The 22,817-nt window shown below is 50.5% G+C and overlaps 1 protein-coding gene across 2 annotated transcripts; it reads left to right on the top strand.

The window, feature by feature from the left end:
- The first annotated feature begins 7,189 nt into the window (after nt 1-7,189).
- On the top strand, nt 7,190-22,361 carry TSGA10IP (testis specific 10 interacting protein). 2 transcript variants are annotated; one of them, XM_074400301.1, is made up of 8 exons: nt 7,190-7,529; nt 8,590-8,723; nt 8,817-9,538; nt 9,697-9,844; nt 15,552-15,722; nt 21,267-21,366; nt 21,526-21,689; nt 22,211-22,361. In XM_074400301.1, exons 1-8 carry the CDS (start codon nt 7,338-7,340, stop codon nt 22,332-22,334), a joined length of 1,755 nt encoding a protein of 584 aa, XP_074256402.1. In that variant the 5' UTR covers nt 7,190-7,337; the 3' UTR covers nt 22,335-22,361. The 2 variants fall into 2 exon arrangements, with proteins under 2 accessions (XP_074256402.1, XP_003937770.3); XM_003937721.3 differs by having other exon boundaries at nt 21,565-21,689.
- Nucleotides 22,362-22,817: the final 456 nt, after the last annotated feature.

A 22,817-nucleotide genomic window follows, 5' to 3' on the forward strand; every position in this document is an offset into this window, starting at 1 on the left:
GGTAGTCGGCTGAGCCCATGGCCCCGGGCCCCTGGTCGGGCGGCTGCCGGCCCCAGAGAAGTCCGAAGGCCAAAAATAACTTCTTAAGACTCTCCAAATACAAAGCTCTATTCAAAACATTCATGAATTTAACTCCATCAAAATTAAAGATTTTTTGACTAGCCTTAAAAAAAATTAAGGATTTCTGGTCGGGTACAGTGGCTCATGCCTGTAATCCCAGCACTTTGGGAGGCCAAGGCGGGAGGATCACTTGAGGCCAGGAGTTCAAGAGCAGCATGGCCAACATGGTGAAATCCCATCTCTACTACGAAAGTTAGCCAGTTGTGGTGGCACATGCTTGTAATTCTAGCTACTCAGGAGGCTGCAGCAGGAGAATTGCTTGAACCCAGGAGGCAGAAGTTTCAGTGAGCCAAGATTGCACCACTGTACTCCAGCCAGGGTGAAAAAATAAGGATTTCTGTTGCATAAGAGCCCTCAGAGACAATGTTGACAGGTGACTGAAATAACTCCTTCGGCCAGGCACGGTGGCTCAAGCCTGTAATCCCAACACTTTGGGAGGCCAAGGTGGGTGGATCATTTCAGGTCAGGAGTTCCAGACCAGCCTGGCCAACATGGCAAAACCCCATTTCTACTAAAAATACAAAAAATTAGCTGAGCATGGGTCATGTGTCTGTAATCCCAGCTACTCTGGGGGTTGAGGCAGTAGAATCACTGGAACCTGGGAGGTAGAGGTTGCAGTGAGCTGCGATCGCACCACTGCACTCCAGCCCAGGAAGCAGAGCAAGATTCCATCTTAAACAAACAAACAAACAAAAAATTACGAGATATCATTCTATGGCCACAGGGTTAGTCAAAATTCATAAGCTGAATAATGCCAACATTTGGTGAGAATGTGGGCAGACAGAAATTCTTGGTCCTCTGTAGGCACATCAACTGGCACAGCCCTTCTCTCAAGCAATCTGAAGTTGGGTGTATGTTTATACCAAGACTTTACACTCTCAGTCCTTGTTAAGTAGGCCAGAGAGATTCTCATGCAGGTGGACAAAGAGGCGTGTGCAGGGGTGTTGTGTCCCTTGTGAGAAGAGGAGTTGGGAGCTACTTTGGCATCCATCATCAGAAGGATGGATTAAGTAAAGGGTACATAGGAAACTACAGACACTATGCAACAGTCAGGATCGACAAGGCTTTTAAAACACAGCTTTTTTTTTTTTTTTTTTTTTTTAGACGGAGTTTCGCTCGTTACCCAGGCTGGAGTACAATGGCGCAATCTCGGCTCACGGCAACCTCCGCCTCCTGGGTTCAGGCAATTCTCCTGCCTCAGCCTCCGGAGTAGCTGGGATTACAGGCACGCGCCACCATGCCCAGCTAATGTTTTGTATTTTTAGTAGAGACAGGGTTTCACCATGTTGACCAGGATGGTCTCGATCTCTTGACCTCGTGATCCCCACCCACCTCGGCCTCCCAAAGTGCTGGGATTACAGGCTTAAGCCACCGCGCCCGGCCTAAAACACAGCTTTTAAAAACACAGTGTTGATCGGGTGCAGTGGCTCACACCTGTAATAGCAGCACTGTGGGAGGCCGACATGGGTAAATAGGTCAGGAGTTCAAATTAGCCTGGCCAACATGGCGAAACCTGGTCTCTACTAAAAAATATACAAAAATTAGCCAAGCATGGTGACACATGCCTGCAGTCCCAGCTACTTGGGAGGCTGAGGCAGGAGAATTGCTTGAGCCCGGGAGGCAGGGTTGCAGTGAGCTGAGATTGCCCCACTGCACTCCAGCCTGGGCAAAGAGCCAGACTCTGTTTCAAAAGCAAAACAAAACAAAAAACCACAGTGCTAGCAGGGGAGGGTGGCGTGTGCTCATAATCCAGATACTCGGGAGGCTGGAACGGGAGGATCTCTTGACCTCAGGAGTTTGAGGCCAGCATGGGCAATATGAGACCTTGTCTCTCAAAACAAAACACATGGTGCTTCATGCCTGTAATTTCAGCATTTTTTTGAGACAAAGTATTGCTGTGTCGCCCAGGGTGGAGTGCAGTGGCACGATCTCAGCTCACTGCAACTTCTGCCTCCCGGGTTCAAGCAATTCTCCTGCCTCAGCCTCCTGAGGAGCTGGGATTACAGGTGAGCGCTACTACGCCCAGCTGATTTTTGTATTTTTAATAGATACAGGGTTTCCTCACATTGGCCAGGCTGGTTTTGAACTCCTCACCTTAAGTGATCCACCTGCCTCGGCCTCCCAAAGTGCTAGGAGTACAGGCATGGAGCCACCGTGCTCAGCCCAGACTAGACATTTCAATTTCTGAGGCTGTTCTTAGTGATCGAAGGACTTTTTATCACCTAAGATGACTTGAGGAGTCATAATGCCTGCTCATGTTTTATCCAGGCCTGGGAACAGCTTGGCCCAAGGGGGAGTGGGTGGGTGGAGAAGGATGCAGCTGTCTCTGCCCGAATGCTGGGTCCTCTTTGCTCAGGGTGTCAGTGCCACGTTTGTTTGTGTTCACAGGGGAAAAACACGGTCCAAATACACATTCAATAGTTAACAGTAGTTCTACTGCACATATTTAAATTTTTGACAACATACATATATAACTTGTATTATCTGAAGAATCAATAAAGATATGTTTTCTATCTGTACATGTATTTATTATTTTATTTTATTTTATTTTATTTTATTTTTTGAGACAGAGTCTCCTTCTGTTGCCCAGGCTGGAGTGCAGTGTTGCAGTTTCAGCTCACTGCAACCTCCACCTCCTGGGTTCAAGCACTTCTCCCACCTCGGCTTCCCGAGTAGCTGAGACTACAGGCACACACCATCATGCCTGGCTAATTTTTTGTATTTTTAGTAGAGACAGGGTTTCCCCATGTTGCTCAGGCTGGTCTCAAACTCCTAGGCTCAAGCCATCGTCCTGGCTTGGACTCCCAAAGTGCTGGGATTACAGGCGTGAGCCACTATGCCAGGCTCCCATTGCAGGTTTTAAGTAGAATCTTTAAAAATGGCTCAGGCTGCTGGGTTGGAAATTGACCATGAAGAAGCAGAAAGTCTATGTAGGAGACAACTGATGTTAAGAATGGTCCAAATGGGTGGTGGTGGGAGTTCAGATTCTGAATACACTTTGAAATCAGGAACAACTGCTGGATAGGACATCGCATGTCTGAGAAAGAGAAGAGCCTAGGTTTTTGGCTGGAGAAACAAGGATAGCATAATCACTAGGCCTAGATGGAGGGAGCTGTGGGGAGGGTCAGGGGGTCAGTTTCAGATTTGTTAAATGTGAATTGCCTGTTAGACACCTAGTGGAGTGAGCCATTGGAGTTTGCGGGGCAGGACTCACCTATGTTTGAGGGAGAGTACTGAACTACAGATAAAAGTGGGGTTCATTGGCTGATCGATTTTTTTAAAACATGAGCCTGTCATACCTGTAATCCCAGCACTTTGGGAGTCTGAAGTGAGAAAATCTCTCAAGTCTAGGGATTTGAGACCAGCCTGGGCAACTTGGCAAAACCTCATCTCTACAAAAAAAAATACAAAAAATTAGCCAGGCATGGTGGTGCATGCCTTTAGTTCCAGCTACTTGGGAGGCTGAGGTAGGAGGAGCTCAGGAGGTCGAGACTGCAGTGAGCCACGATCATGCCACTGCACTCCAGTCTAGGCAACAGAGTGAGACCCTGTCTCAAAAAACAGAACCCCAAGACTCAAAACACAGAAACATGAGCCTGGTGAGTCCAGTAGGAGAGTAGAGGTGGACAAAGAAGAGAGAACGTACAGCTGTCCCTCTCCTGGAAGGGGAGGAGGAACTGGCAGAGGAGCTGGGGAGGAGCTGACCAGTGACCTTAGCTTAGTGGGAGGGAAGGCACCAGTGATCTTGGCAGGTGCGGGCTCACAGGGTGGTGGAGGTGACAGCCTGCCTGGAGTGGGTTCAAGAAAGAAAGGCAAGGGGGAGATTAACGTCTAGTGAAAACTCTTTCAGGAGATTTTGCTGCAAAGGCAACAGAGAAACGAGGCAGTATTGAAGAAGGGGAAGTGGGTCAAGAGAGAAGCAACAGTACCTTTATGCTGATGGAAATGATCCCAGAGAGAGACGGGGAGGACAGCTGGAGGCATGTCACTGAGCCGGCAATCAGCAAGTGAATGAACGTGTGCCAAGTGTGATAAATGAAGCAGAGTAGGGGGTGGGGCCTTTTAGGGACTTAGGAAATCTGGGCAGGGAGGGTTTCTTTGGCAAGTGTCATTTTACAGAACCCTGGAGGTCCTGAGAGAGTGAGCCATGTGGATTCTGGGGAGAGAGCCTTTCAGGAAGAAGAGACAGCCAGTGCAAAGGCCCTGAGGTGGGACTGGCTGATGTACTGAAGAGACAGTGTGGTTGGATCAGAGCAAGAAGGGGTCGTAGTGGCACTTGCAGGTAGACATGTGTGAAATGTGCCAGACCTAGTGGGCCAGTAAGGACTTTGACTTTTAGCCAGTGAGAGCCAGGACCCATGAGCAGGTTGTGAACACAGATGTGATGGACTCTGTTCTTTTTTGTGATGGATTCTGGTTTTTTTTTTTTTTTTTTTTTTTTTTTTTTTTTTAGTTAAGGTCTTGCTCTGTCACCCAAGCTGAAGTGCAGTCATGAAAATATCAACCTGAGAAATCCAGACCTGCCCTCTGCCAAGGAAGAAAGTGGCCCAGGGTTCTAGACTGTCCAGGAGATCAGCTGGGTTGAGGTCTGGAGGGGGCTCCATTTCTGAAAGTGGAGCTGCCTACCCCTGTGACTTCCGCTGGGCTCCAGGGGTGGGAGAAGGATGGCAGCCCCCAGAAAGAACAGAGTTTGCATATTTTGGATGGCAAAAGAGCTTCACCTGTAGGAGCAGCACTATGTAGGATATTTACACTGGACGTGCTCACTGTGAGGTGCTACTGGGATGGAGCCTGAGAGCAGAAGACGGGCCACAGGGCCACTGGTAGGTCTGAGAAAAATTCTGCCTCTAGGGCAACTTCCAGGATAACCTGCCGCACTGGGGGTGCATCATTGATGAATTAATAACAGCAATGTGGCCAGATGCGGTGGCTCATGTCTGTAATCCCAGCACTTTCAGAGGCCAAGGTGGGTGGATCACCTGAGGTCAGGAGTTCAAGATGAGCCTGGCCAACATAGTGAAAACACTTCTCTACAAAAATTCAAAAAATTAGTCAAGTATGGTGGCACACACTTGTAATCCCAATTATTCAGGAGGCTGAGGTGGGAGAATTGCTTGAACCCCAGGAGGCAGAGATTGCAGTGAGCCTAGATTGCATCACCGCACTCCAGCCTGGGAGACAGAGCGAGATTCCATCTCCAAAAAATGATGATAATAATAGCAACACTAACATAACAGTTCCCGTGAGTCATGAGGATGTTTTGTTTGTATCTGCATAGTGATTTAATCCTTACTACTACCCTGGGTGTAGATATGACTATAACCAGGCCCCCACTTCCCATGAGAAAACAGGCACTGAGAGGGCACAGGACACGTGGAGGAGCCGGGATTTACACCCAAGCGCTTCCTCTGCGCTCTTAGCCACTACGCTCTGCTGCCTCAAAAGAATGGTCAGTTAGTGTTAGTAATAATAACATTAACCAGTTTCATTGTTTGGGGTTTCATGTAGTCCTTGCACAAACCTGACCTAGGGCCATGATTCCAGTTTTGCAGAGTGGTGAATCCGTCACAGAGCTAGTGAGAGGCCACACCAGGCCTCCAGTCCAGCTGGTCCATCTCTCGGGCCTCAGCTCAGCACCATGTCCTCGTACTGCAGGCCTCAGTAGTCAGTACCAGGCGTCCATGGGGACTTAAGATTCCAAGGCTTTTGAGCACTGCTTAGAAGTTTGGGGTAAGATCTTTTAATCCTTTTAAAATTTTATTTTATTTTTGGGATGGAGTCTCACTGTTTTGTCCAGGCTGGAGTGCAGTGGTACAGTCTCAGCTCATTGCAACCTCCACCTCCTGGGTTTAAGTGATTCTTGTGCCTTAGCCTCCCGAGTAGCTGGGATTACAGACACCTGCTACTAATGGCAGCTAGTTTTTTTGTATTTTTAGTAGAGACGGTGTTTCCATGTTGGCCAGGCTGGTCTTGAACTCCTGACCTCAGGTGATCCCCTGCCTCAGCCTCCCAAAGTGCTGGGATTACAGGCATGAGCCACCACGCCTGGCCTCGGGTGAGATTTAAATGTTATAACTCCTTCTGGAACCTCATGGCCTATGAAGATGCCCTGTCTCCTGGACACAACATTCAACTTCCTGACTGGGGCTGGGAGTGCAAGGATTTGTTTATTTTTTCTTGAAACAGAGTCTTACTCTTTTGCCGTGGCTGGAGTGCAATGGCACGATCTGGGCTTGCTGCAGCGTCTGCCTCCCGGGTTCAAGCGATTCTCGTGCCTCAGCCTTCCAAGTAGCTGAGGTGACTGGCCTGAGCCACTGGGCATGGCTAATTTGTTTTGCATTTATGGCAAAGAGGGTATTTCGCCATTTTGGCCAGGCTGGTCTTGAACTCCTGGCCTCAGGTGATCCACCAGCCTCAACCTCCCAAAGTGCTGAGATTACAGCCCTCAGACACCGCCCCCCGCCCCCCGGGAGTGCAAGGATTTATTTATTTATTTATTTATTATTATTTTTTTTGACGGAGTTTCACTGTTGTTACCCAGGCTGGAGTGCAATGGCGCGATCTCAGCTCATCGCAACCTCTGCCTCCTGGGTTCAGGTAATTCTCCTGCCTCAATCTCCTGAGTAGCTGGGATTACAGGCACGAGCCACCATACCCAGCTAATGTTTTACATTTTTAGTAGAGACAGGGTTTCACCATGTTGACGAGGTTGGTCTCGATCTCTTGACCTTGTGATCCACCTGCCTTGGCCTCCTAAAGTGCTGGGATTACAGGCTTGAGCCACCGCGCCCGGCTTGAGTGCAAGGATTTAAATAAAATCTTGTGAAAGTCCAGTTTGGCTCCTTCGGGGCCTCAGCTGGGCCTGCGGGGGCAGTGCAGGAGACAGGCTGATGGAGAGGGCCTGCCTCAGGCACTGCCTGGACATCTTCACGGGTGTGAGGACTGCGAGATGGCCAAGTCCTGAGGTCCCCTGTACAGACAGATGGGGAAACACAGGTGAAGTGGGGCCAGGGACTTACATCAGGTCACATGGGGAGCCAGTGGCTGAGGCAGGAGCAGAGGCAGGACCTGGCCCGGGGTCTCTGCGCTGAACCATTCCTGGGCATCCTGCTGAATTTGCCCCCAGAAAGAAATGGGCCTCACATATCCCACTGCCGCCTCCTAGCATGCTTTTGTCCAGACCCCTTGAGACTGGCTGAGGACTGGTTGCCATAGAGATGGCCTGTTGGGCAGTTCCACAGTGGGGGTGGGGGATGGGGCAGGATGGGGAGGACACCGATATGCTAAATACCTACCAACAGTTGGTTAGGGCCCCGTTGGCGCGACCAGGGCAGGACACACGGCTTCAGGCTCCGGGGAGCAGCTCTAGGCTGCTCAAGCTGCTGTCGACGATCTCTCGGGACAAGCAGGTGAGGGAGGCCCAGTGGGGGCATTTCCAGGTGAGCCGCCTTGGGTCAGGGAGGCCTGGGCTGGGGAGGCTCTTGAGAAGCCATGATACCTGAGCTGAGGTCCAGGTGAAAGTCAGGGGGCAGGAGCAGGACAGGGACCACAGGGAGCCCTAAAGGCCTTGGGGGAAGCTGAGGGATGACGCCCAGGGGTGACTCCCAGGGATGATAGGGCAGTTTAGGGAACGCTGCGGGAGAAGGGTTTCAAGAAAGACGAAGACCACCTTGGTTTCCGCCTTGGCTGTAGCAGGTCCAGGGCCCAATGGGACATTTGGGAGTGCAGTCCAGGGCCCAGAGGCGGCCTAGTGCAAAGGTGACGAATCTGGGCTCCACCGCTTTCCAGCTGTGTGACCTCAGTTACTCAGCCTCTCTGAGGCTCAGCTTTCTCCTCCGCATGAGAGGGGTGATCTCCTCCGCATGATGGGGCCTCCTAGGGTCCTTGGGAAGGTAATGTGTGTTCATGCATGAAAGTCCTGAGCACATAGTAGGTGCTCAGCAGATGGCGGCTGTTGCTATTTTAATATGCAGAATGGAGGTGTTCAGTCGAGTTTATTTGTTTTGTTTTGTTTTGTTTTGTTTGAAATGGAGTTTTGCCCTTGTTGCTCAGGCTGGAGTGCAATGATGCAATCTTGGCTCACTGCAGCCTCTGCCTCCCAGGGTTCAAGCGATTCTCCTGCCTCAGCCTCCCAAGTAGCTGGGATTACAGGCACAGGCCACCACATCTGGCTATTTTTTTTTTTCTTTTTTTTTTTTGTATTTTTAGTAGAGACGGGGTTTCACCATGTTGGCCAGGCTGCTCTCAAACTCCTGGCCTCAGATGATCTGCCCACCTCGGCCTTTCAAAGTGCTGGGATTACAGGCATGAGCACCGCGCCCGGCTGTGTTGCATGGGTTTTAATGGTAACGAGGGCCCAGAGGGGCCCAGTCGGGCCCAGCCAGGTGCACAAGAGGAGGGCACCCAGGCAAGGTGCAACACAGTCCAGGAGGCTGCTTCGAGCTGGCCTCCCCCACTGTCTGTGCCCAGGGCCGCCTGGGGAGTGGTGACGGTGTGCCAAATCAGGACCTGCAGCAGAGGTCTCAGAGCTCAAGGCAGACAGCAAAGAAGGAGCGCAAGCCCAGGGGTCAGAGCAAGAAAGGACAGGGCTCTGAAGAGGCTGAGTAAGGAGCAGTGGGATGGGTCAGGTGGGTGCTGGGGGTCAGGCCCCTCTGGGGGCTGGTGCGGAACCTGACCCCCACCCTCTCCTTCTTCAGTCTCTTCACCCCTCCTGCTCGGAAGCCCTCCTTCCCCTTCCAGTGGGCCTGGGAGAGCATTGCCACAGACGTCCGGGCTGTGCTTCAGCCAAGCTCCCCAGCCTCTAGCCACCAAGCCCTGCCCCTGACCTCTTCACTTTCCCAGCGCCAGTTCAGGCGCAAGTCCACGGGCAGCCTCCCAGAGACCCTTGGCTGCTGCCAGAAGACAGAGACACAAAACCTAAAGGTGAGACAGCGGCTGAGAGCCTGGGGTGGTGTCTCCATCCTTCCTGACAAAGGAGGGCAAGGACCAGAGCCCCGCTGTGAGTGTGGCCTCCAGCTGCCTGGGAGGAGGCCAGGATCAGGATCGGTGTCCGAAGAGCATGTCCAGCTGCCAGGCCCAGGTGCTGAGAAGGCCGAGAGGGGTCTGAGTTCTGCGGAGCTGCTCCAGTGCCCCAGGAAGGGGCCGATCTCAGAGGAGGAGCAATTCTCAGCAGCCACAGAAGAGGCTGAGGAGGGGGAGCACAGGGCTACCCGCAGAAGGAGGGCTGGTTCTCAGAAAAAGGGGCAGTTTTCTGGAGAGGAGGCCTCAGATGAGGGGGAACAGGGCCAGAGCCAGGAGAGCATCCCCAACTTCAACAACCTCCAAAGGCCACGGAGGAGGAAGACAAGGGCCAAGGAGCTACAGGAGCCGTGGGACCTGGAGAAGCTACACAGGCAGCTGCAAAGAGACCTGGATTGTGGTGAGCATGTGGCTCAGAGCCTGGGTTCCCCAAAGCAACACCACTGGGAGAGCACTCAGGGAGGCAGGAGCTCAGGCAGGCTAGGCTGTGCTCTGGGGGGATTGCCTGGCGGGCTGGGAGAGAGAGGGCAGTCCCTGACTTGATCTCACTGTGGACAGGTCCCCAAAAGCAGCCCTGGATGGCTTTGAGAGATGCCTTCCAGGCATCCAAACGGAGTGGAAAGGCCTATGCCTTGGGAGGCGATGAAACCTTCCTATCTGCCAACCTGCCTAACCGCACCTTCCGCAAACGACAGGAAGCCACCAGGTAAGAGAGTAGAGAAGGGAGTGGGAGGCAAGGGTGAGAAGTAGAGATGGAACCATTTCTCCAAGAGATGCTGAGGCATTTGAACTCTCATTCATTTCTTTGTTTATTTATTCACCAAACTTTTGGATCCTCCATCCATTCATCCACCCATCCATCCATCCATCACCCATCCACATATCCGTCCATCCATCACCCATCCATCCAAACATCCATCCATCCAAACATCCATCCATCTATCCATCCACCCACCCACCCATCCACCCACCCATTTATCCATCCATCCATCCATCCACCCACCCATCCACCCCGCCATTTGTCCATCCATCCATCCATCTAAACATCATCCATCCAAACATCCATCCATCCAAACATCATCCATCCAAACATCCACCCATCCATCCATCCATCCACCCACCCATCCACCCACCCATTTATCCATCCATCCATCCACCCACCCATCCACCCACCCACCCATTTATCCATCCACCCACCCACCTATCCATCCATTCATCCATCCATCCATCCATCCATCCATCCATCCAACTACTGATAACATCCACTCAACCATTTATCCATCTCTCTGAATACCTGGCCAATTATTTATTGACACAGCCATTTTTATTACCCATCTTTTCTTCTATCCATCCATTAATCTATTAACTAAGTGATTAATGCAACATTTATTACCTACTCATGGGCCCTTAGGATATAACTATTACAAGACTTGGGGCTAGCTGGGCATGGTAACATGTGCTTGTAGTCCCAGCTACTCATGAGGCTGAGGTAGGAGGATCTCTTGAGCTCAGGAGATTGAGACTGCAGTGAGCTATGATCCTGCCACTGCACTCAGCATGGGCAACAGAGTGAGACACTGCCTCTAAAAAAGAAGTTAAGGGGACAGGCACATTGGCTCATACCTATAATCCCAGCACTTTGGGAGGCTGAGGTGTGCGGACTGCCTGAGTTCAGGAGTTCGAGACCAGCCTGGGCAACTAAAAATATAAAAAATTAGCCAGATGTGGTGATGTGTGCCTATCGTCTGATCTACTCAGGAGGCTGAGGCAGAAGAATTGCTTGAACCCGGGAGGTGGAGGTTGCAGTGAACCGAGATCGCACCACGGCACTCCATCCAGCCTTGGTGACAGAGCAAGCCTCTGTCTCAACCAACCAACCAACCAACACAGCCTGGTCAGCATAAAGAGACCGCTGTCTCTAAAAAAGGAAAGAAGATTAACCTGGCTTGGTGGAAAGCGCCTGTAGGCCCAGCTTCTCTAGAGGCTGAGTCAGGAGGATCTAGAGGCTGAGCCAGAAGTTTGAGGCTGCAGTGAGTCATGATCATACCACTGCATTCCACTCTGTGCAACAGAGAGAGACTCTGTTTCTAAAGCAAAGGAGACAGTGGGAGCTGAAGGGGAGACTATTGGCAACACCGGGATGAGGGACCATGAGGCCCTCAACTGGGAGGCCCTGTGGATGGAGGGAGGAGATCCATTTAGGAGACATTTAGAGACCGGTTCAGTATGCCTTGGTGACTGGTGACAGGTGGCATGTGAGAGCAGGGGAGAGTTCATTCACTCTGTTGCCAGGCTGGAGTGCAGTGGCTCACTGCAACCTCCGCCTCCCAGATTCAAACAGTTCTCCTGCCTCAGCCTCCTCAGTAGATGGGACTACAGGCACACGCCACCATGCCGGGCTAATTTTTGTATTTTTAGTAGCGATGGGGTTTTACCATGTTGGCCAGGATAGTCTTGATCTCTTGGCCTCGTGATCTGCCCTCCTCAGCCTCCCAAACTGCTAGGATTACAGGTGTTAGCCACCGTGCCCAGCTCATTGAGCATTCTTATAACACTCCACATTTTTTTTTTTTTTTTTTTTTTTTTGGAAACAGAGTCTCTCTGTGTCGCCCAGGCTGAAGTGCAGTGGTGTGATCTCGGCTCACTGCAACCTCTGACTTCCAGGTTCAAGCGATTCTCCTGCTTCGGCCTCCCAAGTAGTTGGGACTACAGGCTCCTGCCACCATGCCTGGATAAGTTTTGAATTTTTAGTAGAGGCAGGATTTCACTATGTTGGCCAGGCAGGTCTTGAACTCCTGACCTCATGATCTGCCTGCCTTGGTCTCCCAAAGTACTGGGATTACAGGCATGAGGCACCATGCCTGGCCATAATTCCTTTTTTTAAAAAATTATTTTATTTAATTGCTAAATAAAAATTGTATTCATGAACAACATGAGGTTTAGAAATATGTATATATTATGGAATATCTAAATCAAACTAATTAATATATGCATTACCTCACTTTTTGAGACGGAATCTTGCTCTGTCCCCAGGCTGGAGTACAGTGGTGCGATCTCGGCTCACTGCAACCTCTGCCTCCTGGGTTCAAACAATTCTTTCTCAGCCTCCCGAGTAGCTGGGATTACAGGCACACGCCACCAGACCCAGCTAATTTTTGTATTTTTAGTAGAGATGGGGTTTCACCATGTTGGCTAGGCTGGTCTCAAACTCCAGACCTTGAGATCCTCCCGCCTCAGCCTCCCAAAGTGCTGGGATTACAGGTGTGAGCCACTGTGTCCAGCCTTACTCTTTGTGTGTGTGTGTGTGTGTGTGTGTGTGTGTGTGTGTGTGTGTGTGGTGAGGACACTTAAAATCTACTCTTTTAGTGATTTTCAAGTATACAATACATTGTTTTTAACTACAGGCACCAGATCATACAATAGATCTCTCGAATTTATTTCTCCTCTCTAACTGAAATGTTTTATCCTTTGACCAACCTCTCCCTTCTTCTCCCCACAAACCCATTGAGACCCTGATAACCACCCTTCAACTCTCTGCTTCTGTGAGTTTGACTTTTTATTTATTTATTTAGAGACAGAGTCTTGCTGTGTTGCTCAGGCTGGAGTGCAGTGGCGCAATCACGGCTCGCTTCAGCCTTGACCTCCAGGGCTCAAGTAATCCTCCCACCTCAGCCTCCTGAGTATCTGGGACTACACACATATGAGCCACCATGCCTGGCTAATTTTTAAAGTTTTTGTAGAGATGGGGTCCCATTATGCTGAGTTTTACTTTTTTTAGATTTGACACATGAGCTTATATGGCATTTGTCTTCCTGTGCCTGGCTTATTTCCCGTAACATAGTGTCCTCCAGGTTTATTCATGTGGTTGCAAATTGTCTTCTTTTTAAGGCTGAAGAATGCCATTGTTTATATACACCACCTTTTCTTTATCCATTCATCTGTTGAGGGGAACTTAGGTTGATTTCAGATCTTTGCTACTGTGAATATTTCTGGAATGAACATAGGATTACAGCTACCTCTTCAACGCTGATTTCATTTCCTTTGAATATGTACCCAGAAGAGAGTTGAGAGATCACATGGTAGTTCTATTTGTAATTTTTTGAGGAACCTTGATTTTACCACATGATTGATGATTAGTGATGAAAATGACTGTCTTTTTTGAGAAATGTCTATTTGGAGTCCTCTTTTTTTTTTTGGTCTAGAGTCAGGATCTTATTCTGTCTCCCAGGCTGGAGTGCAGTGGCATGATCATGGCTCACTCTAGCCTTGGATTCCTGGGTACAAGCAACCCTCCTGCCTCAGCCTCCTGAGTAGCTGGAATTACAGGTGCACACCACCACTTCCAGCTGATTTATTTTTTTAACTTTTTATTTATAGAGATCCGGTCTTGCTATGTTGCCCAGGCTGGTCTCCAACCCCTGGCTTCAAGCAATCCTGTTGCCTCTGCCTCCCAAGGTGCTGAGATTACAGGTGTGAGCCACCATGCCCTGCCTCTTTGCCTATTTATTTTATTTTTTTATTTTTTTGAGTTGGAGCCTTACTTCATCACCCAGGCTGGAGTGCAGCAGCGTAATCTTGGCTCACTGCAACCTCCGCCTCCCAGGTTCAAGCAATTCTCATGCCTCGGCCTCCCGAGTAGCTGGGATTACAGACATACACCACCGTGTCCAGCTATTTTTTTGTATTTTTTAGTAGAGACGGGGTTTCACCATGTTGGCCAGGCTAGTCTTGAACTCCAAACGTCAAATGATCCACCTGCCTCAGGCTCCCAAAGTGCTGGGATTACAGTCATGAGCCACCATGCCCAGCCTTTGCCCATTTTTTAATTGAGTTATTTGCTTTCTTGTTACTGAGTTATTTGAGTTCACATGTTTTGGAATATTAACTCCTTTTCTGATGTATGGCTTACAAATATTTTCTCCTGTTCTGTATGTCATCTCTGTTGACTGTTGCTGTTGCTGTGCAGAAGGTTTTTGGTTTGATGCAACCTCATTTGTCCATTTTTGCTTTTGTTGCCTGTGCTTTCTGGGTCATATCCAAAAAACTAAAGCCCAGACCAGTGTCACTAAGCCTCTTTTTCTTTTTTTTTTTTCGTGGCAGAGTCTCAATCTGTCGCCCAGGCTGGAGTGCAGTGGCTCGATCTTGGCTCACAGCAGCCTTGACCTCCTGGGCTCAGGTGATTCTCCCACCTTACCCTCCTGAGTAGCTAGGACTACAGATGTGGGCCACCACACTTGGCTAATTTTTTGTATGTTTAGTTCAGAAGAGGTTTCATCATGTTGTTCAAGGTGGTCTGAAACTCTGGGCTCAAGCGATCCACCTGCCTCCACCTCCCAAAGTGCTGGGATTACAGGTGTGAGCCACTATGCCTGGCCTTTTTTTTTTTTTTTTTTTTTTTTTTTGGTTCAAGATTGCTTTGGCTGTTTGAGGCCTTTTGTGGTTCTATATTAAAATTGTTTTTTCTATTTCTGAGAAAAATGTCATTGGAATTTTAATAGGATTGCACTGAATCTGTAAATTGCTTTGGATAAAATGGACATTTTAATAATATTAATTCTTCCAAAGTACCCTTCTTTTTTTTTTTTTTTTTTTTTTTTTTTTTTTTTGAGACGGAGTTTCGCTCTTGTTACCCAGGCTGGAGTGCAATGGCGCGATCTCGGCTCACCGCAACCTCCGCCTCCTGGGTTCAGGCAATTCTCCGGCCTCAGCCTCCTGAGTAGCTGGGATTACAGGCACGCGCCACCATGCCCAGCTAATTTTTTGTATTTTTAGTAGAGACGGGGTTTCACCATGTTGACCAGGTTGGTCTCGATGTCTCGACCTTGTGATCCACCTGCCTCGGCCTCCCAAAGTGCTGGGATTACAGGCTTGAGCCACCGTTTTTTTTTTGAGATAGAATTTTGCTCTTGTCGTTCAGGCTGGAGTGCAATGGCATGGTCTCAGCTCACCACAACCTCTGCTTCCTAGGTTCAAACAATTCTCCTGCCTCAGCCTCCCAAGTAGCTGGGATTATAGGCCTGTGCCACCATGCCTGCCAATTTTTGCATTTTTAGTAGAAACTAGGTTTCACCATGTTGACCCGCTGGTCTTGAACTCCTGACCTCAGGTGGTCCACATGCTTCCGCCTCCCAAAGTGCTGGGATTACAGGCATGAGCCACTATGCCTGGCCTGGAAGCAGGAGAGTTCTGCAAAGAGTAGGGAAAGGCCCTGACCTGGGCCTGAGGGCTCAGCCTCTGTAGCAGCCTTGGTCATGGACTTCCATGACAAACTCTATTCCCAGAACACTGGCTCTGGACTCTGCAATCCCTTTCCACAGGCTCCCATACTGCCCTGATATTCAGCCCCTGGCCCTCCGTGAGGCTTCTGCTTCCCATAAACGTCTCATCCCCTTCCCTTCCCTCTCTCACCCAAGGAGCCTGCTGCAGGCCTGGGAGCGGCAGCGGCAGGAGGAGCGGCAGCGGGCCGAGCTGCGGCGGGCCCGCACACAGCACGTACAGCGGCAGGTGGCCCGCTGCCTGGCAGCCTACGCACCCAGAGGGAGCCGGGGGCCCGGTACGGCCCAGCGCAAGCTGGAGGAGCTGAGGTAGAGAGCCCGGGCTTTGGGGGGCCTGGTGGGGAGAGGGCAGGTAGGCCATGCCAGGTCTCAGTCTACAGGACCGAGGAGCACGAGCCCTCGCCTTCCCAGGGGCTGGCCAGGCCACTTCGCCGTGTTTACAGATGAGGATACTGAGGCATGGGGAGAAGGGGCCCATCGAAGGCCACCAGTTAATATAATGACAATCTCTGCTGCTGTTGAATGCTGGAGGTTAAAATATTCTACATCTACGATCATACCTTCAAATCTTCATTTCCTGATTTCCAATGCCAGACGTACTTGCTATAAAATGTCACAAAAATATTGACTGGAGAAGGTGAACAGCCCCGTGACCCCACTCTGGGAGATAACCATTGTTCACAGTTGGCTGAAGAGTCATGTTTTATTCTCTTCCTATATTGTGACCATTTTCCTAAGAAGCAAATTTGTGGGCAAACCTTTTTTGGACTCCTAACAGGCCCGTGAAGCAGGCAGCCCTGCTGGTGGGCCAGGTCAGATTCTTCCCTTGGTTGCACGAAAGAGTTTGAGAGCAAGTCCAAAGGAAGGACAGGAAAAGAAGGTTATTGCAAAGCAAAGGCTACCGTGACCAACATGGTGAAAGCCCATCTCTATGAAAAATACAAAAATTAGCTGGGCACGGTGGTACATACCTGTAATCCCAGCTACTCGGTAGGCTGAGACAGGAGAATCACTTGAACCCAGGTGGAGGTTACAGTGAGCCAAGATTGCGCCACTACACTCCAGCCTGGGCAACAGAGCAAAAACTTCATCTCAAAAAAAAAAAAAAAAAAAGAAAAAAGGGAAAAAAGTTCATAGGAGGCTGAGATGGGCAGATTACATGAGGTCAGGCATTCAAGACCAGCCTGACCATAATGGAGAAACCCCGTCTCTATTAAAAATACAAAAAAAAAAGGCCAGGCGTGGTGGCTCAAGCCTGTAATCCCAGCACTTTGGGAGGCCGAGGCGGGTGGATCACGAGGTCAAGAGATCGAGACCATCCTGATCAACATGGTGAAACCCTGTCTCTACTAAAAATACAAAACATTAGCTGGGCATGGTGGCGCGTGCCTGTAATCCCAGCTACTCAGGAGGCTGAGGAAGGAGAATTGCCTGAACCCAGGAGGCGGAGGTTGCGGTGAGCCGAGATCACGCCATTGCACTCCAGCCTGGGTAACAAGAGCGAAACTCTATCTCAAGAAAAAAAAAAAAAAAAAACCACCAGGTGTGGTGGCGCATGCGTGTAATCCCAGCTACTTGAGAGGCTAAGGCAGGAGAATTGCTTGAACCCAGGAGCAGAAGTTGCGGTGAGTGTCATTGCACTCTAGCCTGGGCAACAAGAGCGAAACTCCGTCTCAAAACAAACAAAACAAAAAACAAAAAAAACGAAGCCCACCCTGAGGACTGCTCAGAAGGAAAGACAGCAGCTTGTGCCTTAAAAGGAATTCCTTTCATGGGAGTTGTACATACATATTCACAAAATACTGGTGAGGTCAGGTATGCAGAGGCGGACCTGTGACTGCACATGCGCTCAGCATCTGCATGCCCTACGCACATCACATGTATCATTAGCATATAAAATCTCCACCTAGGGGTGTGTTTTTACTATTAAAATGAGGGAAATGTTGCTATAAGCTAAACCTTGAGCCTAACTGTGTATGCAGGACACCGAGAAGTCCTTAGCTCCCTCAAAGGCAGGACTTTGTAGCTAATAGCTTCCAGGGCTTTTGCTGATTGACTGGAGATTGGGGAAGCTACATTATGAATAAGGGGATTTTGTTTTCTTTCCTGGGCTGTTCTAGGTATCAGGGAACTTGTAGCCATCTGGTATCCCCCAGGACTGCTATCCTGAAAAAGAGTTAGGTACTCAGCCGGGTAGAGTGTTTCATGCCTGTAATGTAATCCCAGCACCTGGGGAAACCAAGGCTGGTGGATTACCTGAGGCCAGGAGAGACCAGCCTGGCCAACATGGCGAAACTCCACCTCTACTAAAAAAAAAAATACAAAAATTAAACATTAGCCAGGTGTGGTGGCTGTAGTCCCAGCTACTTGGGAGGCTGAGGCAGGAGAATCACTGAACCTGGGAGGCGGAGGTTGCAGTGGGCTGAGATCATGCCATTGCACTCCAGCCTGAGTGACAGAGCAAGACTCTGTCTCAAAATAAATAAATAAAAATAAAGAGTTAGGTGCTGATGCATGAGAGCACAAGTGATGCACAGCTACTGTGAAAGGAGCCCCGGGGCTTCACACAAGGGGACAAGTCAGTATGGCCTGCTCACCTGCATATCTCCACCTGCATAACCCCGCCGGTGAGGAAACTGAGGTTCAGAGAGCTTAAATAATTTGCCAAAGGTCACGGGTGGGTAGCAGAACTGAGTTCCAGCTGCCTTGCCTGCCTGAGTGCTCAAATTCTCCCTTTAGATGAAAGATACCAGGACCTTCCCACAAGAGCTCAACCTAGTGAAACAGGTAACACGAATAAATGTGACCAAAACTAGTGCCATTGATTTGAGCACCTCCTGGGTGCAGTGAGCACAGGGCATCTTTTTCTGCACCGTCTCCTCTGGTCCATGGCAAGTGGGGTGAGGATCCACAGAGGTTTCAGCGGGGTTCTGATCATCTATTCTTTGAGGCTCAATCTTAGTTGCCCCAATTTAACAGATTTGGAAAGAGCGGCTCTGAGAGGTCTGGTGTGTTTTTAAGGGACTGCTTGGGCCACTCCCTTCTTCTTCCCAATCTCGCTCTGTCGCCCGGCTGGAGTGCAGTGGTGTGATCTCAGTTCACTGAAACCTTTGTCTCCCAGGCTCAAGCAATTCTCCTGCCTCAGCCTCCCAGGTGTGGTGTGCACCACCACACCTGGCTAATTTTTTGTATTTTTGGTAGAGCCAGGGTTTCACCATATTGCCCAGGCTGTCTCGAACTCCTGACCTCAAGTGATCCACCTGCCTCAGCCCCACAAGTTTCTGGGATTACAGGCGTGAGCCACTGCACCCAGCCAAATGTTTTGTTTTGATAGCAAGGCAGAAAGTGGCAGGTGCGGCAAAATAGTGATTCAACCTCACTCCTTTCACTTTCTACTTGAGACTGTTAAGGCATAAGTAGATGTCTCTCACGTGGTCTCTCAGCCCTTACAGCCTGTGAACTTCACTGTCTGACTAGAATAGGAGACTCTCTCCTGCCTAGGAAGGACAGGCACAAAAGAGGTTGTCCTGTGGCAGGGAGGATGTGTCTTCTTTCCATTCTGAGATGATGGACGGGGCTGACACCCACAGGCACCATTTCCCTTTCTGCTCAGGACTCCTCTCATTTTTAACAGATACAGCATAAAGTGGCTGGGTGCAATGGCCTGTAATCCCAGCACTTTGAGAGGCCAAGGCAGGCGGATCACCTCAGGTCAAGACCAGCCTGACCAACATGGAGAAACCCTGTCTCTACTAAAAATATAAAATTAGCCAGGCATGGTGGCACATGCCTGTAATCCTACCTACTCGGAAGGCTGAGGCAGGAGAATTGCTTGAACCTGGGTGGCGGAGGTTGCGGTGAGCCGAGATCGTGCCATTGCACTCCAGCCTGGGCAACAAGAGCAAAACTCTGTCTCAAAAAAAAAAAAAAAGAAAGAAAGAAAAAGAAAAAGAAGGGCCGGGTGCGGTGGCTCACGCCTCTAATCCTAGCACTTTGGGAGGCCGAGGTGGGTGAATCACCTGAGGTCAGGAGTTTAAGACCAGCCTGGCCGTCATGGTGAAAACCCATCTTAAAAAAAAAAAAAAGGAAAAGAAAAAAAAAAGAAAAAGAAATAGCATAAAGTATCCAGTGCACATGATGTCACAAAAAGATAGAGACTGCCAGCTCATTTTCCACATCCCCTTGTAACTGCTGTGAATTCCTTCCTAAATGGTGAAAACCCTTTTCACGGCAACTTATGTTCCTGGCCAAGGGTTTTCAAGTCCGTCTTTTTCTCAAGGGAGGATGCTTCCTTCCTGCCACAGGGCCAAGGGCGCATGACCCAGCAAGGTGGCGTTTTTCCACGGGGCCCAGCATACTTCCTGAGGTCCCAGCACAGGTCCTGAGGTCTTGTCCGCTTCTCCCCTCCCCTCCAGTCCACGAGTGCTGCCTCCACACCTCAAGGTCTCTCTTATGTGCTTCACAGAAGGATGTCTGGTCCCATTTTGGGTGTGGCCCGAAGGCCCCTCTTGCTGACAGGGTACTCTTTTCAGGAGGGAGAGTGACACTCAAGTTTGTCAAGCAGACACATTCTGACAAGTGCACAAACTGGGTTTTGGGTTTTTTTTGAGACAGGGTCTCTCTCTGTTGCCCAGGCTGGAGTGCAGTGGCACAATCTCAGCTCACCGTAGCCTAGACCTCCCAGGCTCAAGGGATCCTTCCACCTCAGCCTCCCAGCTAGCCGGGACTACAGGTGCATACCACCACGCTCAGCTAATTTTTGCATTTTTTTGTAGAAACAGGATTTCACCATGTTGTCTAGCCTGGTCTCAATCTCTTGGGCTCAAGGATCCGCCCTCTTTGGCCTTCCAAATTGCTCAGATTACAGGTGCTAGCCACCGCACCTGGCCAAACTGGGTTTTTGTAAATGAAAACTGTGCTTCTCCAGTGGAACCCTGATCTCTCCGGGATGCGTTTTTTTTTTTTTTTTTTTTTTTTTTTAGACGGAGTTTCGCCCTTGTTACCCAGGCTGGAGTGCAATGGCGCGATCTCGGCTCTCCGCAACCTCCGCCTCCTGGGTTCAGGCAATTCTCCTGCCTCAGCCTCCGGAGTAGCTGGGATTACAGGCACGCGCCACCATGCTCAGCTAATTTTTTGCACCATTAGTAGAGACGGGGTTTCACCATGTTGACCAGGATGGTCTCGATCTCTTGACCTCGTGATCCACCCGCCTCGGCCTCCCAAAGTGCTGGGATTACAGGCTTGAGCCACCGCGCCCCGCCCCGGGATGTGTTTTTTAAATTTGAAACACTATTTTTTTTTTTTTTTTTTTTTAGTTTCTCTGTCCCATTTTCCAAGCTGTCTGCTTATATGAACCACAGAGAATGCTGGAAAGCTTGTCCGATCCCTGCTACAGCACAGTGAAATAAACTAAGCCCAAAGCCCAGAGAGAGGCCTTGTCCAAAGTCACACAACTAACAACCACAGCTTCCCCTCAAGGGGAAGAGGACGGGGAAAGGGAAGCTATGGAAGCAGGTGTCTAGAAGCTCAGAAGCCAGCACTGGCTCCTTTCCCACGGGGATGGCACAGGAGGATGGGAAGGCCCTGGCTGCATTAGGGCTCAGTCTCACACTTCCCAGCTTCACAGCTTTGAACAAGTCCCTCAACCCTCCTGAGCCATCAGTAAATTGGTGAATAATGTCCACACTGGCTGACCTCACAAGGAATCCAGGGCCAGAATGGGCATGAAATCGCTTTGTAAAGGTGAGGGTGAGGACATGAATATTAAGTCCTTAGTAAAGATGAGCAGGCTCAAGTGTGGGGATGAACAGTTGTGTCCATGGTTAGCTGCCCAAAAGCCTGTCTCCCCTGCAGGCGTCAGGAGCGACAGCGCTTTGCCGAGTACCAGGCAGAGCTGCAGGGCATCCAGCACAGGGTGCAGGCCCGGCCCTTCCTGTTCCAGCAGGCCATGCAGGTGAGGCTGGCACCTGAGCAAGCACACAGCTGCCCACTGCGAAGAGCTTGCTGAGTGGGTAGGGAAGCAGCATGGGCATAGGTCCTTGCAGATAGGATCCCGGGCTGGGGAATCCCTGGGACCCACTCAGTAACCAGAGCCCCAGCTTGCTCTCGGCAGCCCTGGTGTAGAGCGGGAAGCCCTCTTCTCTCTCCTCAGGCCAATGCCCGTCTCACTGTCACCCGGCGCTTCTCCCAGGTGCTGTCAGCACTGGGGCTAGATGAGGAGCAGCTGCTGGCTGAGGCAGGAAAGGGGGACACAGTGGGCACCCCCAGAAAATCCAGGTGAGTCCCCCGGCAGGTCAAGAACTGGCTCTGCCACGCTGCTGCGGGATGGGGCACCCACACCAGCACTCTGGGCTCTGGAGGGCCTCCCCTAAGCCCCGTCCTCCATGTCACCCAAGGAAGTCTAGGCCAGGGTTGTCACTCCTCCTTCTCAATGAGGAAATTAAGGACCTGACGGGTGGGGCCTTGCTTAGGACACAGGAACCAACAAGCAGCAGAGTCAGTCTGGGAATTTGCAACCATCTGAGCTGCCGCACACCAAGCCCTCATTAGGGGCTGGCACCACCACACTGGTTACTCCTTGGATATCTCTCTTATGCCTTAGAATAACCTGGTACAGAGCAGGGACCATGAAGCCCACTTGACAATCAGGAAAGTGAGACTTGAGAAGGGAGAGTCACTTGCCCAGGATCACACAGCAAGCCAGGATAGGAGCAGGGTTTGAAGCCACATTGTCAGTGGTTTCCTTGGGCATGGGGGTGGCAGCTGAAGAGCCAGGGGCCTCTATCTGTGTCTTGAAGGAGCCACAGGCCAATGGGGGTGAGAATGGAGCACTCTCTTCCAAGCCCTCCAAGGAAAGAACCCACCGGCAGCCAGCCTGACAGGCACCACACCCCCAGCCTGGACCCGGAGTGCAGTCCCTGAGATAAAAATTAAAGGCTTTTTGGCAAACACAGCGTGGAATTTCTGGTGCTGGTGGTGGTGGAGGCTCCAGGTTGGAAGTGAGAGGTGGCAGGTGGGTGGGCAGCCGGCTTAGCTCTGTCCCCACATCCCCTCCTCTCCAGGAGCTCTGGCTCTTTTGGTTCCCCCTACCCAGCACACACAGCCCCTTCTCTCCTCCTGAGGAGTGGGGACATCTCAAAGAGCAAGAACTGTGACTTCCCCACCCCATCCTCAACGTATATGCTGGGTCCTAGAAATCCAAGCGTGAATAAGGTGGAACGACTCCCGCCTCTGAGGACGCCCAGTCAGTGGGAGAGGGGGTGGACCCTCAGAGGGGTGCCTACAACATACCCTAACACAGGCTGACTTGTGCCACACAGGGAGCCACACACTGAGCAACCATTGGGTGGGGGGAGGGGTTTCAGGAAGGAATGTGTGCATGGGGCTTTTTAAGTTCCAGTAGTT

The sequence above is a fragment of the Saimiri boliviensis genome, chromosome 6 (assembly GCF_048565385.1).
Source record: "Saimiri boliviensis isolate mSaiBol1 chromosome 6, mSaiBol1.pri, whole genome shotgun sequence".
NCBI classification, from domain to species: domain Eukaryota; kingdom Metazoa; phylum Chordata; class Mammalia; order Primates; family Cebidae; genus Saimiri; species Saimiri boliviensis.